General features: G+C 37.9%; 1 protein-coding gene across 7 annotated transcripts in view; it reads right to left on the bottom strand.

The window, feature by feature from the left end:
- chd9 (chromodomain helicase DNA binding protein 9) overlaps positions 1-15,740 on the bottom strand; it is a 76,951-nt gene that overhangs the window by 11,741 nt on the left and 49,470 nt on the right. For all 7 annotated transcript variants that reach the window (XM_079865391.1, XM_079865393.1, XM_079865394.1 and 4 more), the window contains 16 exons: positions 14,786-14,872; positions 14,555-14,692; positions 10,754-10,875; positions 10,063-10,306; positions 9,228-9,404; positions 8,986-9,129; positions 8,628-8,883; positions 8,327-8,534; positions 6,679-6,874; positions 6,412-6,585; positions 5,048-5,233; positions 4,302-4,412; positions 3,709-3,905; positions 3,265-3,464; positions 2,996-3,155; positions 490-579 (listed from right to left, as the gene is read on the bottom strand). In XM_079865391.1, the coding sequence (XP_079721517.1) occupies positions 490-579; positions 2,996-3,155; positions 3,265-3,464; positions 3,709-3,905; positions 4,302-4,412; positions 5,048-5,233; positions 6,412-6,585; positions 6,679-6,874; positions 8,327-8,534; positions 8,628-8,883; positions 8,986-9,129; positions 9,228-9,404; positions 10,063-10,306; positions 10,754-10,875; positions 14,555-14,692; positions 14,786-14,872 (2,690 nt within the window). The remainder of the gene's footprint in view (positions 1-489; positions 580-2,995; positions 3,156-3,264; positions 3,465-3,708; positions 3,906-4,301; positions 4,413-5,047; positions 5,234-6,411; positions 6,586-6,678; positions 6,875-8,326; positions 8,535-8,627; positions 8,884-8,985; positions 9,130-9,227; positions 9,405-10,062; positions 10,307-10,753; positions 10,876-14,554; positions 14,693-14,785; positions 14,873-15,740) is intronic.

The raw sequence follows: 15,740 nt of genomic DNA, 5'->3' as shown, positions 1-15,740 counted from the left end.
TGAGTAAATGATGACACAGTTTTCATTTTTGGTGAACTGTTCCTTTAAATGCTGGTATTGATATTACATGCTAACATTCCTGAAGTTTCCTCAGCAGAACAGCAGATGGCGCTTTATTGTTTATCTTACTGACCAAACTGGCTTAAACTGACTAATACTGGAGTAGTTCAAGGAGCACCTACAGTACCGGTATTTATAATCCTAAAATCTAAAGGGATGCACAAGTAAAAGTCTTCTGAAACCTTGTACATTTTTAGATTTTGATCCATTTTATATGGTTCAAATTGAAATACAAATTACCAGCATGTAAAAAAACAGTTAAAAGACTAATAAATTTTGAATTTCTTACAGTTTTCTACTCCCTCTCAAAAAATAAACTACTGGTACTGCTACTTTACCACAATTGGTACTACAAATGCAAAACACACTCCTGTTTTTTTTCCCAGACCAGTGAAGTAATAAGGTAAGAGGGTCCATGGCAATGTTTACCTGGCATCTATCCCATCCAGCACTTTTTGGCACTGTGCTCCAATCACCTCTTGTTTCAGATAGTACAGCATTCTGACCCTCAACAGCACCCTTCCAGACAAAGACACAGACACAGAGAGATTGAGGTCAAAGTGCACACACGCACACAGAAACTCACAACACGTTCACCAGTAAATACAGTGTTCTCTTATGCATACAACTGTCAATTGCGTGAGTCTCACGCTGAACGAGTGAGAGGTGGCAGCCCTGCTCTCTCTGCTCACTGTCGTTTATCCTATAGCCAAAATATCGCCATATAATAGAGGTCGATTTTTTTCTGGCCACCAGTTCAGTGTCCGTCTGCTCAGCATCCATCTTCACCAGTTCTTATTAGCGGTGTAGAAAATGGGCAAACAGCTCTCAGAGAGAATGGGTTGTCATGTCCACACATGCATTTATTTATTTAATAAAATCGCAGCATTTTGCGTCATATAATCGCATAGGCTTGACATCGCGATTGCGATATGATTAATTGCGCAGCACTAGCTCAAGTATACCGCTGAGTAAATATGAAACATTAATGTTATCTGAACATTAAGGTTAAATCCTAGGTTTCATAAACATTCAAAAATCTTACACATCCCAAACTATTGAACAGTAGTGTAAATGTGCTTATGTGTACATACTGGTGTAACATGCACTGCCATGGCTGGTGTTCATGAGTGTTAACACACAGTGTTTTTCAGACACAAAGTGACCAGAAGTCATTCCTGTTTAATGCAAGTTGCTGTTTTTCAGAGGACATGAATGACAATGAGAGTGAATGTTGGCAATGTAAATGTTCAAAAACCGTTCTTTCATGTGGACTACTCAGCATGACTTAGTTTTTCAGCTTGACTTAGGTTTTTAGAACTTTACATTCAAGCTTATTCATATGTGTCCACATAATCACTGAAATGAGATATAATTCATCCTCTCTCATTCTAAAACTCACACTTTCACCCTAACATTAGTGGCATTCCAGGCCCAAGGGAAACTGCAGACGCATGCAAAGCTGACAGCTGTGTCCCAGGTCACCACACTGTGTGTGTGTGTGTGTGTGTGTGTGTGTTAAACAGGACAGCGAACTAAACAATGGGGAACTTTCTCCAATGGCCCTGGAAAGCCCTGGATGCAAAACCAGCCTTACAGTAATAAACTCCCTCCACACACACATCCTGGTCCAGAACAGTCCAATTATCAAAGCACAAATTGTACAGCCTATTTAGAACATGACGTGATGTACAGTGTACATGATGTACATCCTCTGCTTTCTAGTGCATGAATTTACTGTACAAGCAACAAATGGAAAAAGTGTTAACTTAGCACAGCCAGTCAGATTTACCACCAGTTTCGATCATGAGTTTAACAACTTAAGCAATAAGAACTGTGACCTGAAAATGACCTCTTATCTCCCACTCCCTAGGTGAAAAACCCCTGAACCAGTGTGTGAGAGTGGGTCAGTCAGTGTGTGCTTAAATGGGAGGTTCCCTTTTATCACTGCATCACACACTTCCTCCAGAGCAGCAGATTTCCATCTAATCAGGCTTTCACAAGGAGACAAGTTACTGTGTGGTTGAAAGTGGGCGCTACTGTTGCTAGATAGCCTTGCTAGTTATTGGTTGGCGGCAAAAAAGGCCATAACTTTTGAACATTTGATCATAAATGGAATGTACTGATGGCAAAAATTAAATCAGGAATCAGTGATCTTGCTGCTAAACATGTTCTTGAATATAATTTGCAGCAGTCCATAATAAATCATGACTTAGACAAGATGGATGATTATGAATGCATGAACCAAACTCATTCAAAATGCAATTTCTGATATGGTTTTTCATGCATCATCTATTTAAATTCGAAATGCCTGTAAGTGGGCAGAAATTAACCATATAGAACACTGAAATCGCTCACAGTGATATTAATTCTCCTTCTGTCTTGCCAACACTTGACTACAGTATGTCACAGATGATGGATCTGTGAGCTTCAGTGTCTTCATGCCTTTGGTATGAAGTGCTATCATCATGAACATCACTGCTCATTTTTTCTCAACTTTGTCAAAACCAGACATGCCCACATTGCATTACCAACAGTTGCCAACAAAAAAGCAACTTTCATTGAAAACGAATGACTTCTGGTAGCTTTGTCATTGCACAATGCAGTATGTGTTAGTGCCCATTAACACCAGCCATATGGCAGTGAATATTACACCAGATTGTCCAAAGAAGTGCATTTACAGTACTTGTCAAAAGTTTGGGGCCAGTAAGAATTTTTTTTTGTTTTAATTAACACTTTTTTTCAGCATGGCTGCATTAAACCAAATGCTCTTCTTTTGAAATTATCAGAGAATCCTGAAAAATATTTATCACCAAAAAATGAGGCAGTGTTTGGCACTGGTAATAATAGGAACGTTAATTTCATGAGCACCAAATCAGCTTATTAGAATCATATCTGAAGGATCATGTGACACTGAAGATTGTGCAATACTCACTTGTTGCAGTGGTGTTTCAGGTGTTTCTTGTACCCATCATCAGACAACATGTGTTCTGGGTTGTGTTTTCGGATCCACTCTGCCTTCTGGATGTCAAATGAGCTGGACTGAATCTTCATCTTCTTCCCTTTTCTGCCTCGCGGTACTGGAGTCGATAAACCTGCGCAAGTCACATTCAAAACTCTAAATGATGAGAGAATCATTATTCTCCTGACCTGATCAAAATGCAAAAGAGAATTGAATTCATAACACCGCTTCAGTCCTCATACCCAAATGGTTCTGAAGTTCCTTGGTCCTGCCGTCCTCCGTGGGAGCGATCAGATCCCACATGAAGCTCTTGATTTTGTCGTCTCCACGGTAATGAACGAGGCAGTACGCCAGGAGCGCCCTGCATATACACTCCACGTCACGCTCACTCAGCTGTCGCTTAAAGCGGCCGTGAGTCAGAATGTCCTTCCAGCGGCCCCACCTATGACCATAGAAACAAATTCAATTTTAACATATATTAAAATAGAAAACATTTGTTTTTAATTTATAATAATATTTCACAATATTACTGTTTTTACTGTATTTTTTTTTATCAAATAAATGCAGCCTTGGTGAGCATATGAGACTTTTTTCTTACAGACCCCAAACTTTTGAACAGTAGTGTAGTTGTACTGCCATACACAATCACCAAACCCCATATCAGCAGACCACCAGCCATCACTCACCCATAAACCAACAGATTTTTCTCCACCCTGAAGCACTCTGTGCGGCCATAGCTGTTGAGGCGGTCATGTGGCCGGCGGAGTTTGGGTTTGTCATCTCCGCTGCTCTCCCCTTCAGAGAGCTCGGCTAGCTCGTCCTTAGTGGCGCTGAACGGCCGGGTCTGTTTCCTGACCCGAGGGGTGTCGATCACCAGACTATTCTGTAGCAAAACCACATCAAAAGACACAAGTGAAAACAGAACCACTGACACACCTTTGCAAAGAGCAGCGCTATGCATTTAAATAACGTCAACCGCCAAATCATTATGCACTCTTAAGTATAGCACTTGCAACTAAAACACAGAAGAGCCCACAGAAAACAATGATTGAGTTATTTCACAAAGTACAATACATTAAACACAAAAATAGCTTTCCATTACTTGATTCCTTATTTTTTATTAACACAGATGTCAAGGCAAACCATTTTCAAAGTAATTCTGGCACTGGAGAGAATTTGCATACATATACACTTTGACCTGATCAGCCTGGTGGATGTGGGCTCCTCTACTCTACTGTGAAACTTTGAATTCATATGGAAGAGTTTGTGTATAACTTACTCTGCCATTGACAGTATCCATGTCAATCTCTGCTTTCTTGGCCCACTTGTCCCAGAAGTTGGGGTCATCTAGAGAGATGTCTGTTCTGTTCCCTGAAGCTACAAAACTGGCCTGTGGGCACAGCAAACATTATGTTCAACAATGTCTCTAAAATGACCCTTGGAGTTGAAAAAAGCAGATATGGAAGGTATAAGCACATATGCACACAAGAATTAAGGCTGCACAATATTGAATAAAAAAATAAATAAAAATGATAATGTGATAAATACTGTGATATGGAAAAAATGTGAAATTACTTTTTATACAAATTATAATTCTAGAATGAATCTGGTCTTTTGGGGTGATTGGAGTGCATCTGCATAGAAAATAAAACATAAAAAAAATTACTCTGAATACTTTGATTGACCTATTCAATGTAACATAATCATAGTTTTTATGGTTTTATGGTATTATTAAATAAAAATATGAAACAAAATAATATATATTATATATTACTGTAATAATACTATTGTACTGTAACTTAAAATAAAAATAGAGTATTTAATTTAAAAAATATTTTATAGAACAAATGTAAAATTGCACTACTTATATTTGTCTGAATTTCTTCATTTTCAGATGTCCTTTTTAGTGAAATTTGTGCAGCCTTAACAACTGAAAATTGCTTTTATAAGAGGAAATGTACGAAAAAAAATATGATCAATACTTTTAAACATATAATAAATAAAAGACAAAAGAAGGAAGTTGACCTTGGCAAAGGTGGAGCCCCGGCCCTCAGATTCAATGGTTATGGTCTTGGTTCTGCGTTGCAGGATTTGGTCAATGTCCTCTTCACAAAATTTAGCCCCCTCATCTTCCTCATCCATGATGGCACCGTAAGCTCCACGCCGTAGAAGGTCCTCAATTTCCTTCTTAGAGAGCTGCTGCTGCATCTGCTATAAAGATGAAGAAGGAAAGAGAATGAGACCAATACAATATATATTTGACTAGTACAAAAAAACTGACTAGAATTGTCTTCAGCAGGGGTATTCAATTAAAGTTCCAAAAGATGCGGTGTCTATATTTCCTTCCCAGCAGATGCCCGGACGACACTGTTTTGGAACAGTTACACATTTCCATTGGGGAGGCCATAGTACTTTTTCAAGAAACAATTCTAAACAATCAAAATAGTATTTAAAGATGAGAATTTTGGGCCCTGAGAGCCAAAGCAGTGATGCCTACCAAATGTTACCAATATTTACCAAAAAAAGTAAATATTTCTCCCAACTGGGTATGAATATAAAAACGTTAGATCAGATGTTTTATTAGGCTATTATTATCATCATTATTATTTTTTCTTTTTACATTTAGACACCTTTGTGTATGGCACAAAGAAGGCCTTGGGACTGAGAAAACACACTGGGGGTGCAGAGTTTACCTCTTAAGAAAAGTAATGACCATTTTGCTCTAAGTAATAAACTACCAAAAATAAACAACATACATAATCTAATAATCAAAACTCTCATCATGAGGACAAAAAGTTAACTTGTAATTTCAAAGTTTGCTGTCTTCCATTGCCATTTCTAAATAACTTTCCAAATTATAATTTATATTTTATATTATGAAATGCTCTTAATATGCAGATTAATAATGATAAATGTATGAAAAAAAATAACTTGTTAACTTAACTTGTCACAAACCTGGTTTAATTAAACAGTCAGAGTCATCTTTATGACAGATAAAAATAATTGTTTTTGCTGCATTCTTGTTTTCTGCAGCGTTTTAGCAAAAGTATCTAGTTTGCTGCTCACTGTAGTTAAAATAACCACATCATCTGCAGCTCTTGTGGTGCTTGAATGAACAGAAAGGGCTTGAATGAATCGCGTTTGGCTCTAGACAAAAATATTAGACGTAGCGGCGAAAGATCATTACCATAAACGACTCTAAACACTTTTAGTGTGAACTGTTCCGTTGTTTTGAAGTGCTGCTCACTTAATCAGTAGAAACAGTAAAATGTTGCAATTACGTCCCGTGGTCCGGATAGAACCAAGCCATTTGAATACCACTGGTCCACAGCATCCATCATGCAAATCTCTATGTAGAAAACCGCATCGGTTGACATTTGATGACTTACCCCTCCTCCTCCTAGACTGTTGTCCCGTCCACTCATGCTCTGAAGCACCGCTTTATCCAATCCCAGCTTCAGACTGGCTCTATCGAACATCTCTCGCTCATAAGAGTTGCGTGTGATAAGTCGATATACTTTAACAGCTTTATTCTGACCAATCCGGTGGCAGCGAGCCTGAGCCTGTGGAGCAAACAAGGAAAAAAAAGAAAGGTGAGCCAACAGGAACATCTACGGTGCTTTTTTTTTTATTTTTAAGTGTGTGTGTGTGTGTACCTGCAGGTCGTTCTGTGGGTTCCAGTCAGAGTCAAAGATGATACAGGTGTCAGCAGCTGTGAGGTTAATACCGAGCCCACCTGCTCGTGTACACAGCAGGAAGACGAATCGATCGGAGTCCGGCTTACTGAAGCGGTCAATTGCTGCTTGACGGAGGTTCCCACGTACACGCCCGTCTATCCGCTCATAGAGGTATCTGAAAAAGGTCAGTTTGACTTAGAAATTACAGATCAATGTACTTTATTGAGCACTTCCACACAGTAGGTGCACAAAAATCATACAATCATACACCAGCATTTAAAAGTTTGAGGTTGGTAAGAGTTTTTTAATGTTTCTGAAATCTTATACTTACCAAGGCTGAAAAATATAGTAGAAACAGTAGTATTGTGAAACATTATTACAATATAAAATAACTGTTTAGTGTTTTAAAATGTAATTTATTCCTGTGATGGCAAAGTTGAATTTTCAGCAGTCTTCAGTGTCACATGATTCTTCAGAAATCATTCTGATTCTGCTCAAGAATCATTTTGTTATTATTATCAATGTTGAAAACATTTGTGCTGCTTAATATTTCTGTGAAAACCGTGATATGTTTCACTGAATAAAATATCACTGAATAAAAATATTAATTTATTTAAAAAAAAACTATATTTACTATAATTTACAACTATAAATATTTAAATTTACAATATAAATAATATACTATATTTACAACTATAAATATATGTATCGACACATTCACATGATCCTCTATATTTTAGGTGTCATCCAAAATAACTGAAACAACTTACATATATTTTTTTGTCTTTACGTAAGGAACTGAATTTGTTAACAGAATATTCCAGGTTCAATACAAGTTAAGCTGTATCGCCAGCATCTCTGACATAATGTGTATCCAATTACAATGTTGCATCAGTACGTCCCTAGCTCACTCGTAAGCCTCTTTCCTATCCCTAGTCATCCTTTCAGTCACTCTTTCTTTCATTCTTTCCACTCATGTCCTTGATCTCTTCCTCTCTTTTTATTAACAGTAACAATCTCCTATTTTTTACTGTAACTTCCTGCTTTCTCTGACCCACTTTGGGCAGAGCTGCGCCTCTGGGACTGTGTGCCTGATGTGGGGTCCCTGGAGTGTCTGTGTCCTGCTGCACCCTAGCTGCATTGGCCAACATACACAACACTTTGTTCACAAATGGTACACTGTACACACTGTTAGACTGTCAAAGACAAGCTGAGGCAAGAGGAAAAATTAATGAGAATTTTTCCTTAGGAAATAAACTAATCCTAGCCACTGCATTGAACTGTCACATAATACCGGTGGTGCTAAGGGGTTCAACAGCAAAGAGCTCTGTATACAGGCCTAGAGAGATAAGGAACACGTGAACACAACTCGAACTGGGGTAAGCAAACTGTGGCATTGAACTCCTGCCAAAAAAGCAGATTAGGCCACTTGTTAAAACTGCATATATAACCCTGTCAGCATCTAAAACAAATTCAGTAGGGTAGAACATCACAAAATGCCGTTAAACCCCATGAAGTTTGTGTGAACACAACGAGAGCCACAGCAATGAAATACACCTCTACTTACAAGTACCATACATTTTTTGTGCTTTATGATTATGTAAACTCTCTTGTTTTTGATTCCCACCTTCTCTGGATGAGGTAGTCTTCCAGGATGTCCAGGCACCGCACCATCTGAGAGAAGATGAGTACTTTGTGTCCACCGGCCTTCATCTTGGGGAGCAGCTTGTCAATGAGAACGAGTTTACCTGCCGACTGAATCATAGCCTGCAGGTGGAAATCTACTGCTGTGGGGCTGTACACCTTGAAGTCCTCCAAGATCTTCTCCTCAGCCCCTGGAAGCAAAAGAGAGAGCGAGAGACTTCTTAGGACCTTGCCTATTGAAGGTGTGTTGGTTTTGACAGCAGTATGGTTTTGTGTGGTCGTACCTTTGATGAGGTAGGGATGGTTGCAGCATTTCCGCAGTTCCATCATGGTGTTGAGCAGGTTTGGGACATTGGCTTGGCCAGCTCCTTTAGCAAGGAACGAGAAGTTCTTCTCTAGTATGGCGCGGTAGTATTTCTTCTGGATGTTGGTGAGCTCCACTTCGATGATGGTCTCCTCTTTAGGGGCTAATTTCTTCTCCACGTCTTCCTTAAGACGACGCAGCATCATCGGTTTCAGGATGGCCTGGAGTTTCTGGACCTACATGCACACGCAGAGTGCAAATGGAGCAGAGTTAATATATACAGAACATACATATTAATTCATACACAGTAATATATAAAGTGTATACAAATGCAGCACCTGCTCCTCAGTCTTCAGGTCTCCAAATTCCTGCATGAAGGTGTTTTCAGAAGGGAAGCGGGTCGGCTCCAGGAAGTGCAGCAGACTAAAGAGTTCTTCTACCGTGTTTTGTAGGGGAGTGCCCGTCAACAACACCTTATGCTCCTATGGGACAAGAGGTCAACAGATATCAAGTTAAAAATTGGGGGAAATGACATCTGTCATAAGGTGTAAATATGGGTGTAATATTGTCTCATTTGTACCAGACTCATAAGTTTGAAGCCCTCCAGTAGCTTGCAGTTCTTATTTTTGAGCCGATGGGCTTCATCAATGATGACACAGCGCCAGTCTATTGCATTAAGCTCTGGACAGCCTCCCAAAATCATCTCAAATGTTGTAATGACTGCCTGAAACCGGTATGCACCTCTTATCACACGACCCTGTTGGAGAGAGAGAGAGAGAGAGAGAGAGAGAGAGAGAGAGAGAGAGAGAGAGAGAGAGAGAGAGAGAGAGAGAGAGAGAGAAAGAGAGAGAGCAAAAGGGAGCACGGGAGAGATAATAAGTGCCTGTAAACATTTTCCACAGTTGTTTTTTGTGCTCCCTGTGGTTTTGTATGGTACGCCATTAAACAATTATTAGGGGTAAGTGATATGGCCAAAATCATATATAAGGGTTTGGGTATTTTTATATCATAGAAACAGTACATATCATGATACAGTTATTTTTGCAGGAAAATTAACAAAACTGCATAATATAATATTAACCATGTGGTTGTGTTTTAAAATTTCAACCAGCTGACACATTTCTAACATTTACATTTACTTTTTTTATATCAAGCATTACTATACATGGACATTCTCAGAGATACAATTACATTTAGTTTGAAAAGGAATAAAATAACCATAATTGAGTTGTGGCTTGCTTTTTCCACCTCTATCTTTCTCTTTTACAAAACATGATACTAGAAGGTAACCAATTCAAAAGCCTTGAATTACAGTTAAGAGGTCTAGATCAATATAGAGCTGGCCTTGTGTGTGTATGTGTATGTGTATGTGTGTGTGTGTGTGTGTGTACATGTGCGTGTGTGTGAAATCTCACCTGCGCGTCTCTGAAATACATCTCATACTGCTGCAGCATCTGTCTGCTGACCACACTGCCATGGTACACTATGACATTGAGGTGCGTCCAGGTTCTGAACTCTCTCTCCCAGTTAGTGATGGTAGAGAGAGGGGCGATGATGAGGAACGGCGTCTTTATCCCTGTGCGATAGATCTCTTCCAGAAACGTGATAGACTGGATGGTCTTTCCCAGACCCATCTCATCCGCCAGAATACAGTTACGCCTGAAAATTGAGACAGTTTTTTATTACATTTTTGCTTTTTTAATATTCCCACACACAATATACCAGGCTAACAAGACTATGTGTCAAATTGATTAGAAAAATTAAAGAAAAAATTAAATAAAATTTAATGCTGGTAATATCTTTGAGTAACTCTTAAATGGCTTTCAAATTAGGTTTGTAAGTAGCTGTTGTACAAAAGCAATTTTAAGTCATTTAATTAATTTATCATTGCCATTGATGGTCTAAATGCTGTCCAAAGTCTGAATGGGAGGCTAGACTTCCACAACACAGCTATCCTGCCTATCTGCCATTCAGTTATCTAATCTACACACAAGTCTACAAATGAAAAGTACACCATATGCTGAAGTTCCACTCAGTAGTTTTATTGACATATATGAGGAAAGTTAAAGAAGAAGGATCTGTGTGTCAGGGCTGAGCTTTACTTACCTGTTGTACCAGTTGAAGAGAAGCCAGTTAACCCCCTCCAGCTGATAATCCCTGAGACAGTTTCCATTACAATACTCTCGCGATTGCTCACGCTTCTTCCAGTGACTCGCTGGAGGACGCTCCTTAGATAAAGACAGCAAGGAAAATTCAGTAAACAGCATTTTAGCACCAAAAATTACTCACTATCCACCCGTGATGCACTTTAACAAGGCGCCATCTGCTTTGGTACACCAATTCACCATGCATATTTAAATACAGACACTATTGTTCTTTTTAGCCCAAACACATCTCCTTTTTATTGTTGGTGTCACGATATACTGGTATTGACGATAACCGTGATATTAAAAAAATTACATATCGTTATTGTGCTAATTAGGCTAAAATGAATAGTACACATATGATAATGTGATGTAAATTATCCAGCACCAGTAGCTGGTTGACATTCCAATGTATAGACCTTATGCACCAGAGAAACAAGGGCGCCGCCATCTTTGGAAAATTGTCTTTTAACTTCCGTTTTGCGGTCGCTCTGTATATTTATATGGCATTTCTGTCCAGGAGTAATTAGCTTTTTAAGTGGATTTACTTAATGTAAAGTTAACGAAAGTTATCATGAGGACTGTAATGTTTAAAGCAGATGACTTAACAAATGTAAATCGACCGGGAAGATTTTAAAACGAGCCGTTCATTAATAAACACGCAAAACGCTGTGAAAATACAGACCGGAAGTCAAAAGACAATGAGCGCAGCGCTGAAAAGGGGCGGAGCTACATAAGGTCTATAGTAGGTGTCGGTATTGCACCTTAACGCTGGTTGCCACCTGTCATAAAACACAAGCAGTCACAGCGCGCAGCTGGTACTGCCGCGTAAAAGCATGTCGTCGGATATGACAGATGAGACCCTCTACCCGCACTCCAAGGAGGTTAGCTCGTCAGTGTGGAAGATTTTTGGACTTCGCGAAAATGACTCTTTAATCACCCCAGTCTGCAGGACTTGTCGAACAGTGAGCACAATACCACAAACTTGTTCACCCACCTCCTCCTCTGTTATCAAATCAAGTCATCTTTATTTATATAGAGCTTTTTACAATACAGATCGTTTCAAAAACAGGAAAATAATGCAACAAAGTTTGTTTACGGCTCTACAACAAATCTAGAAGAAAATAGTGTCATTGTCCAGCTTGAGTAAGTTCATTGTTGATTAATTTCCGTAGAAAAAATCATTAGTTATTAATTGAATTAATTTATCTATGCAGCAGCTTTGGAGAAAACAGTAGCCGCATTTCCATTACAGAGTTGCGCAAAACATATTATTTTCTATAAAACTAATAGTTTTTAATAGTTACTAATAGTCAATAAAAACTATTGCGAAATGACGGCGTTTCCATTAACTGATGTTATGTGACTAAAAGGTCATTTTTTCGTCTCATGGCAACGGATGTTGGTAGGTTTATGTTTATCCCAGCCACTGCACTAGCCATTATTTTTAAACGAAGGAGACGTAGACATGTTATCCAAGCATTAATGTCAAGGAAAGCCCCTTATACTTGGGAGCGGCACATGAGGGGTTTCTCCCTCCTATCTACTTCAGGACTTGATTAATTGTGGGTGGCATTTCTTTGTTGTTTAGAATCCAGTATTCCCATTTTTTTTTTTTCTTTTATGAGTTTAATAAAGAACTCTGTCTGGTCTTCTGTCCAAACATACCACGCCATCTTTAAAGAATGACTGACTTTTACATACGCCAAGTGACCTGAAAATGCGGGAAAAAAACTGTTTCCATTGCAGTTTTGCAAAATATTCCTTTTTTGAATTGCCTGAAAAAACACCTCATGCAAAATATGGTAGTTTTTGCAAAATTGACGTGGTTCCATTATCCTACTAACTGCTGATGCCTTTCTGTGTTTTATTATATGTATATCCCTCTGGGCTTTTAGTCCGAAAGTGTGCTCATTCAGATAAAAACGTATACGATAATCCATGTTTACTTCAAATATCTTTAGAGATCAGTATTTTTTTCTATTTTTACCCAAAATAGGACAATGTGATTGTGAGCATTATGCAGCGCTAAACTCTCACATGTCATTTATGTTTCATTCATGCTCGACGCCGACGGGCACCCTCATGTAAAAGTCAACAAGTGAGACTCATAGGAGTAATAAAACTTATGACGTTCCAGAAAATCCCTAATATGGACAATAACATCCAGTGATTGCTGTAGCTGAATAAAACGCAGATAGAGACATTTTGACTGATTAAACATGAAGAGAATTAACACACCATTGTGACAGTATTTTGGTTTATCTGTGTTCTTCAAGCCATCTTGGGTATGTTCATAAGGATAGTGTATATTTATAATGCAATGCCAATTGACATAGCCTTTAGTTAAGACTGTATACAATACTATAAAATAATATAATTTCTTTTTCATTTCTATTTGACTGATTTATTTTTTCAAGATTTTTATAGATATCACGATATATCGTTATTGTGAATTCTTTTGGCCATGATAAACGTATAGTGAAAAATCTGATATTGTAACAGCCCTGCTTTCTATATTAATTAAAGTTGCTTATTATAGATGCTTCCCAAAAGAGAAGTTTGTGTACAATTAATACATTAATTCATCAAACAATGGAGAAGAGAGGGTAACACTTTATTTTACGGTGCCCTTGATACAGAGTAATTACTTAATTAGGTACTTAGTAATAGACGTTGTAATAACATGTAACAAAATGTACTTAACATGTAACTAAGTTATGGAACAGCCTGTACTTACAGATTGTAATGACACACATGTAATAGGCAGCTACTGTTACACATGTGTAACAAGCAGAGTTGGGTAAGGTTTATAGATACACATGAAGTACACTTAAGTACATTCTTGATACACTTTATTTTACGTAGCTTATACCTATGTAATATTATGTAATTACAATGTAATTAGGAAACTACTGCATGCATTTAAGCTGTGAACTAGTGAGTAAAATCAAACTAAGGCAGAGATGGATAAGGTATGTATACACAAAGTACACTTAAGTACATTCTTGATACACTTTATTTTACGTAGCTCATCCCTGTGTAATATTATGTAATTACAATGTAATTAGGAAACTACTGCATGCATTTAAGCTGTGAACTAGTGAGTAAAATCAAACTAAGGCAAAGATGGATAAGGTATGTATATACAAAGTACACTTAAGTACATTCTTGATGCACTTTATTTTACGTAGCTTATACCTGTGTAATATTTTGTAATTGCAATGTAATTAGGAAGCTAATGCATGTATTTAAGCTATGAACTAGTGGGTTAATTCAGATGGATAACATATGTAGATACACAGGAAGTGCACTTAAGGACAATCTTGATACACTTTATTTTATGTTACATACAAGTAATGCTACAGAACATACACATTTACCATGTGTAACTGCAGACCTTATAGCCTAACAAATTTAAGTACTTGTTGTTACATTGTGTTATACTAAGTACTTTCTTACATAATTACAGTGTACCAAGTCCGTAACACGTATGTAACAGACTCGGCTTGTTACACATGTGTAACAGTAGCTGCCTATTACATGTGCGTAATTACAATCTGTAAGTATAGGCTGTTCCATAACTTAGTTACATGTTAAGTACATTTTGTTACATGTTATTACAAAGTCTATTACTAAGTAATTAATTAAGTAATTACTCTGTATCAAGGGCACCGTAAAATAAAGTGTTACCAAATAGGTTAATATAATATAACACAATATAATAATGGTATAAGAGAGAGCAAAAGAGAGATGGTCTCACCACTCTGTTGGTGTGTGGTTTTGCTGCCTGCAGCTTTTTGAACTCTTCAATCTTACTCTGGTCCACGTCTTCATTCAGCTCCCATGTGCTGTCCTCGTATGGCAATGAGCACCATTTCACCAAGTAATACACCACCGGCTACACATTCACACAAAAAGAAGGCTTTGAGACTTACACCAAATGCCTGCCCAGAAGAACAAACACACATACAATTTACAAAGCAATCGCTACCTCTCCGGTGTCCTTGTCCTCACAGTATGAGACCTCGAGAACTCGGTCCACTTCTACATAGTCAGGATTGAATGGCTCCTCCTCAATCTTAAACAAACACAAATACACATCATTAATAATTACGCATAAATCCTGTATGTCTCCCCAGTAGGGTGGTCCTTATTTTTAAAGTATCCAATTGTCATGCTCTTAACCCTTCAAATTGTTCCTTTATATAAGAAAATACAGCATGCCAATTTTTATGGCAGTAACATAATAATTACTGGTAGCTCAATAGCTTTAAACTTTCTGAGATTTTGATGATTTTCGTAAAAACAGATCATTTGATTTGGTATTGTACCTGGCTAGTAAAATTCCAAAAAAATCTCCATAAAAGCATCTAATGCACCATATATTCCTAAATATGTATTTTAGATACATATCTCAGTTTACTTATTGTAGAAACTAAATCCAAATGAATCCATCCATGACCCGGTTTAGCAGATTTACTTTTCCTGGTGGAATCAATACATATTTCTATTGATGATTACCTTGGTTATTGTTTGGGTTTAGAGCACATGTTTTGGTTTAAAAAATTACATTACGTTCCTTGAAATTGACCCGGAACTTTGGCCGAATCAAGCAGATTATCAGGAGGCACAGGCAACCATGCAATGAAAGTAGTCAATGATCACGCCGAGAGAGGAGTGGCTCTGATTCAAGAATACAATCTCACACACTCTGAAGAACAATTGCAGTTTCTCCTTCATGTGGTGGAAGATCACCGACGGATCTATCCAGACTGCAAAAAGTCAACACTGTCTGCTGAGCATCAGAAATGAGGGATTGTTGAAAACTTTGTGCTTTTTTGAGATTGTTGTCATTGTTGTCATGTCAGTGTTGCTCTGATTTCAATAAAATGTAGTTCATTTGCAGCAACTTTTAATATTACTTGCATATCACAATAACGCCACAC

Source organism: Squalius cephalus, assembly GCF_949319135.1.
Source record: "Squalius cephalus genome assembly, chromosome: 3".
In the NCBI taxonomy this organism is placed as follows: Eukaryota; Metazoa; Chordata; class Actinopteri; order Cypriniformes; family Leuciscidae; genus Squalius; species Squalius cephalus.
This window is presented reverse-complemented; position numbering and strand designations above follow the sequence as displayed.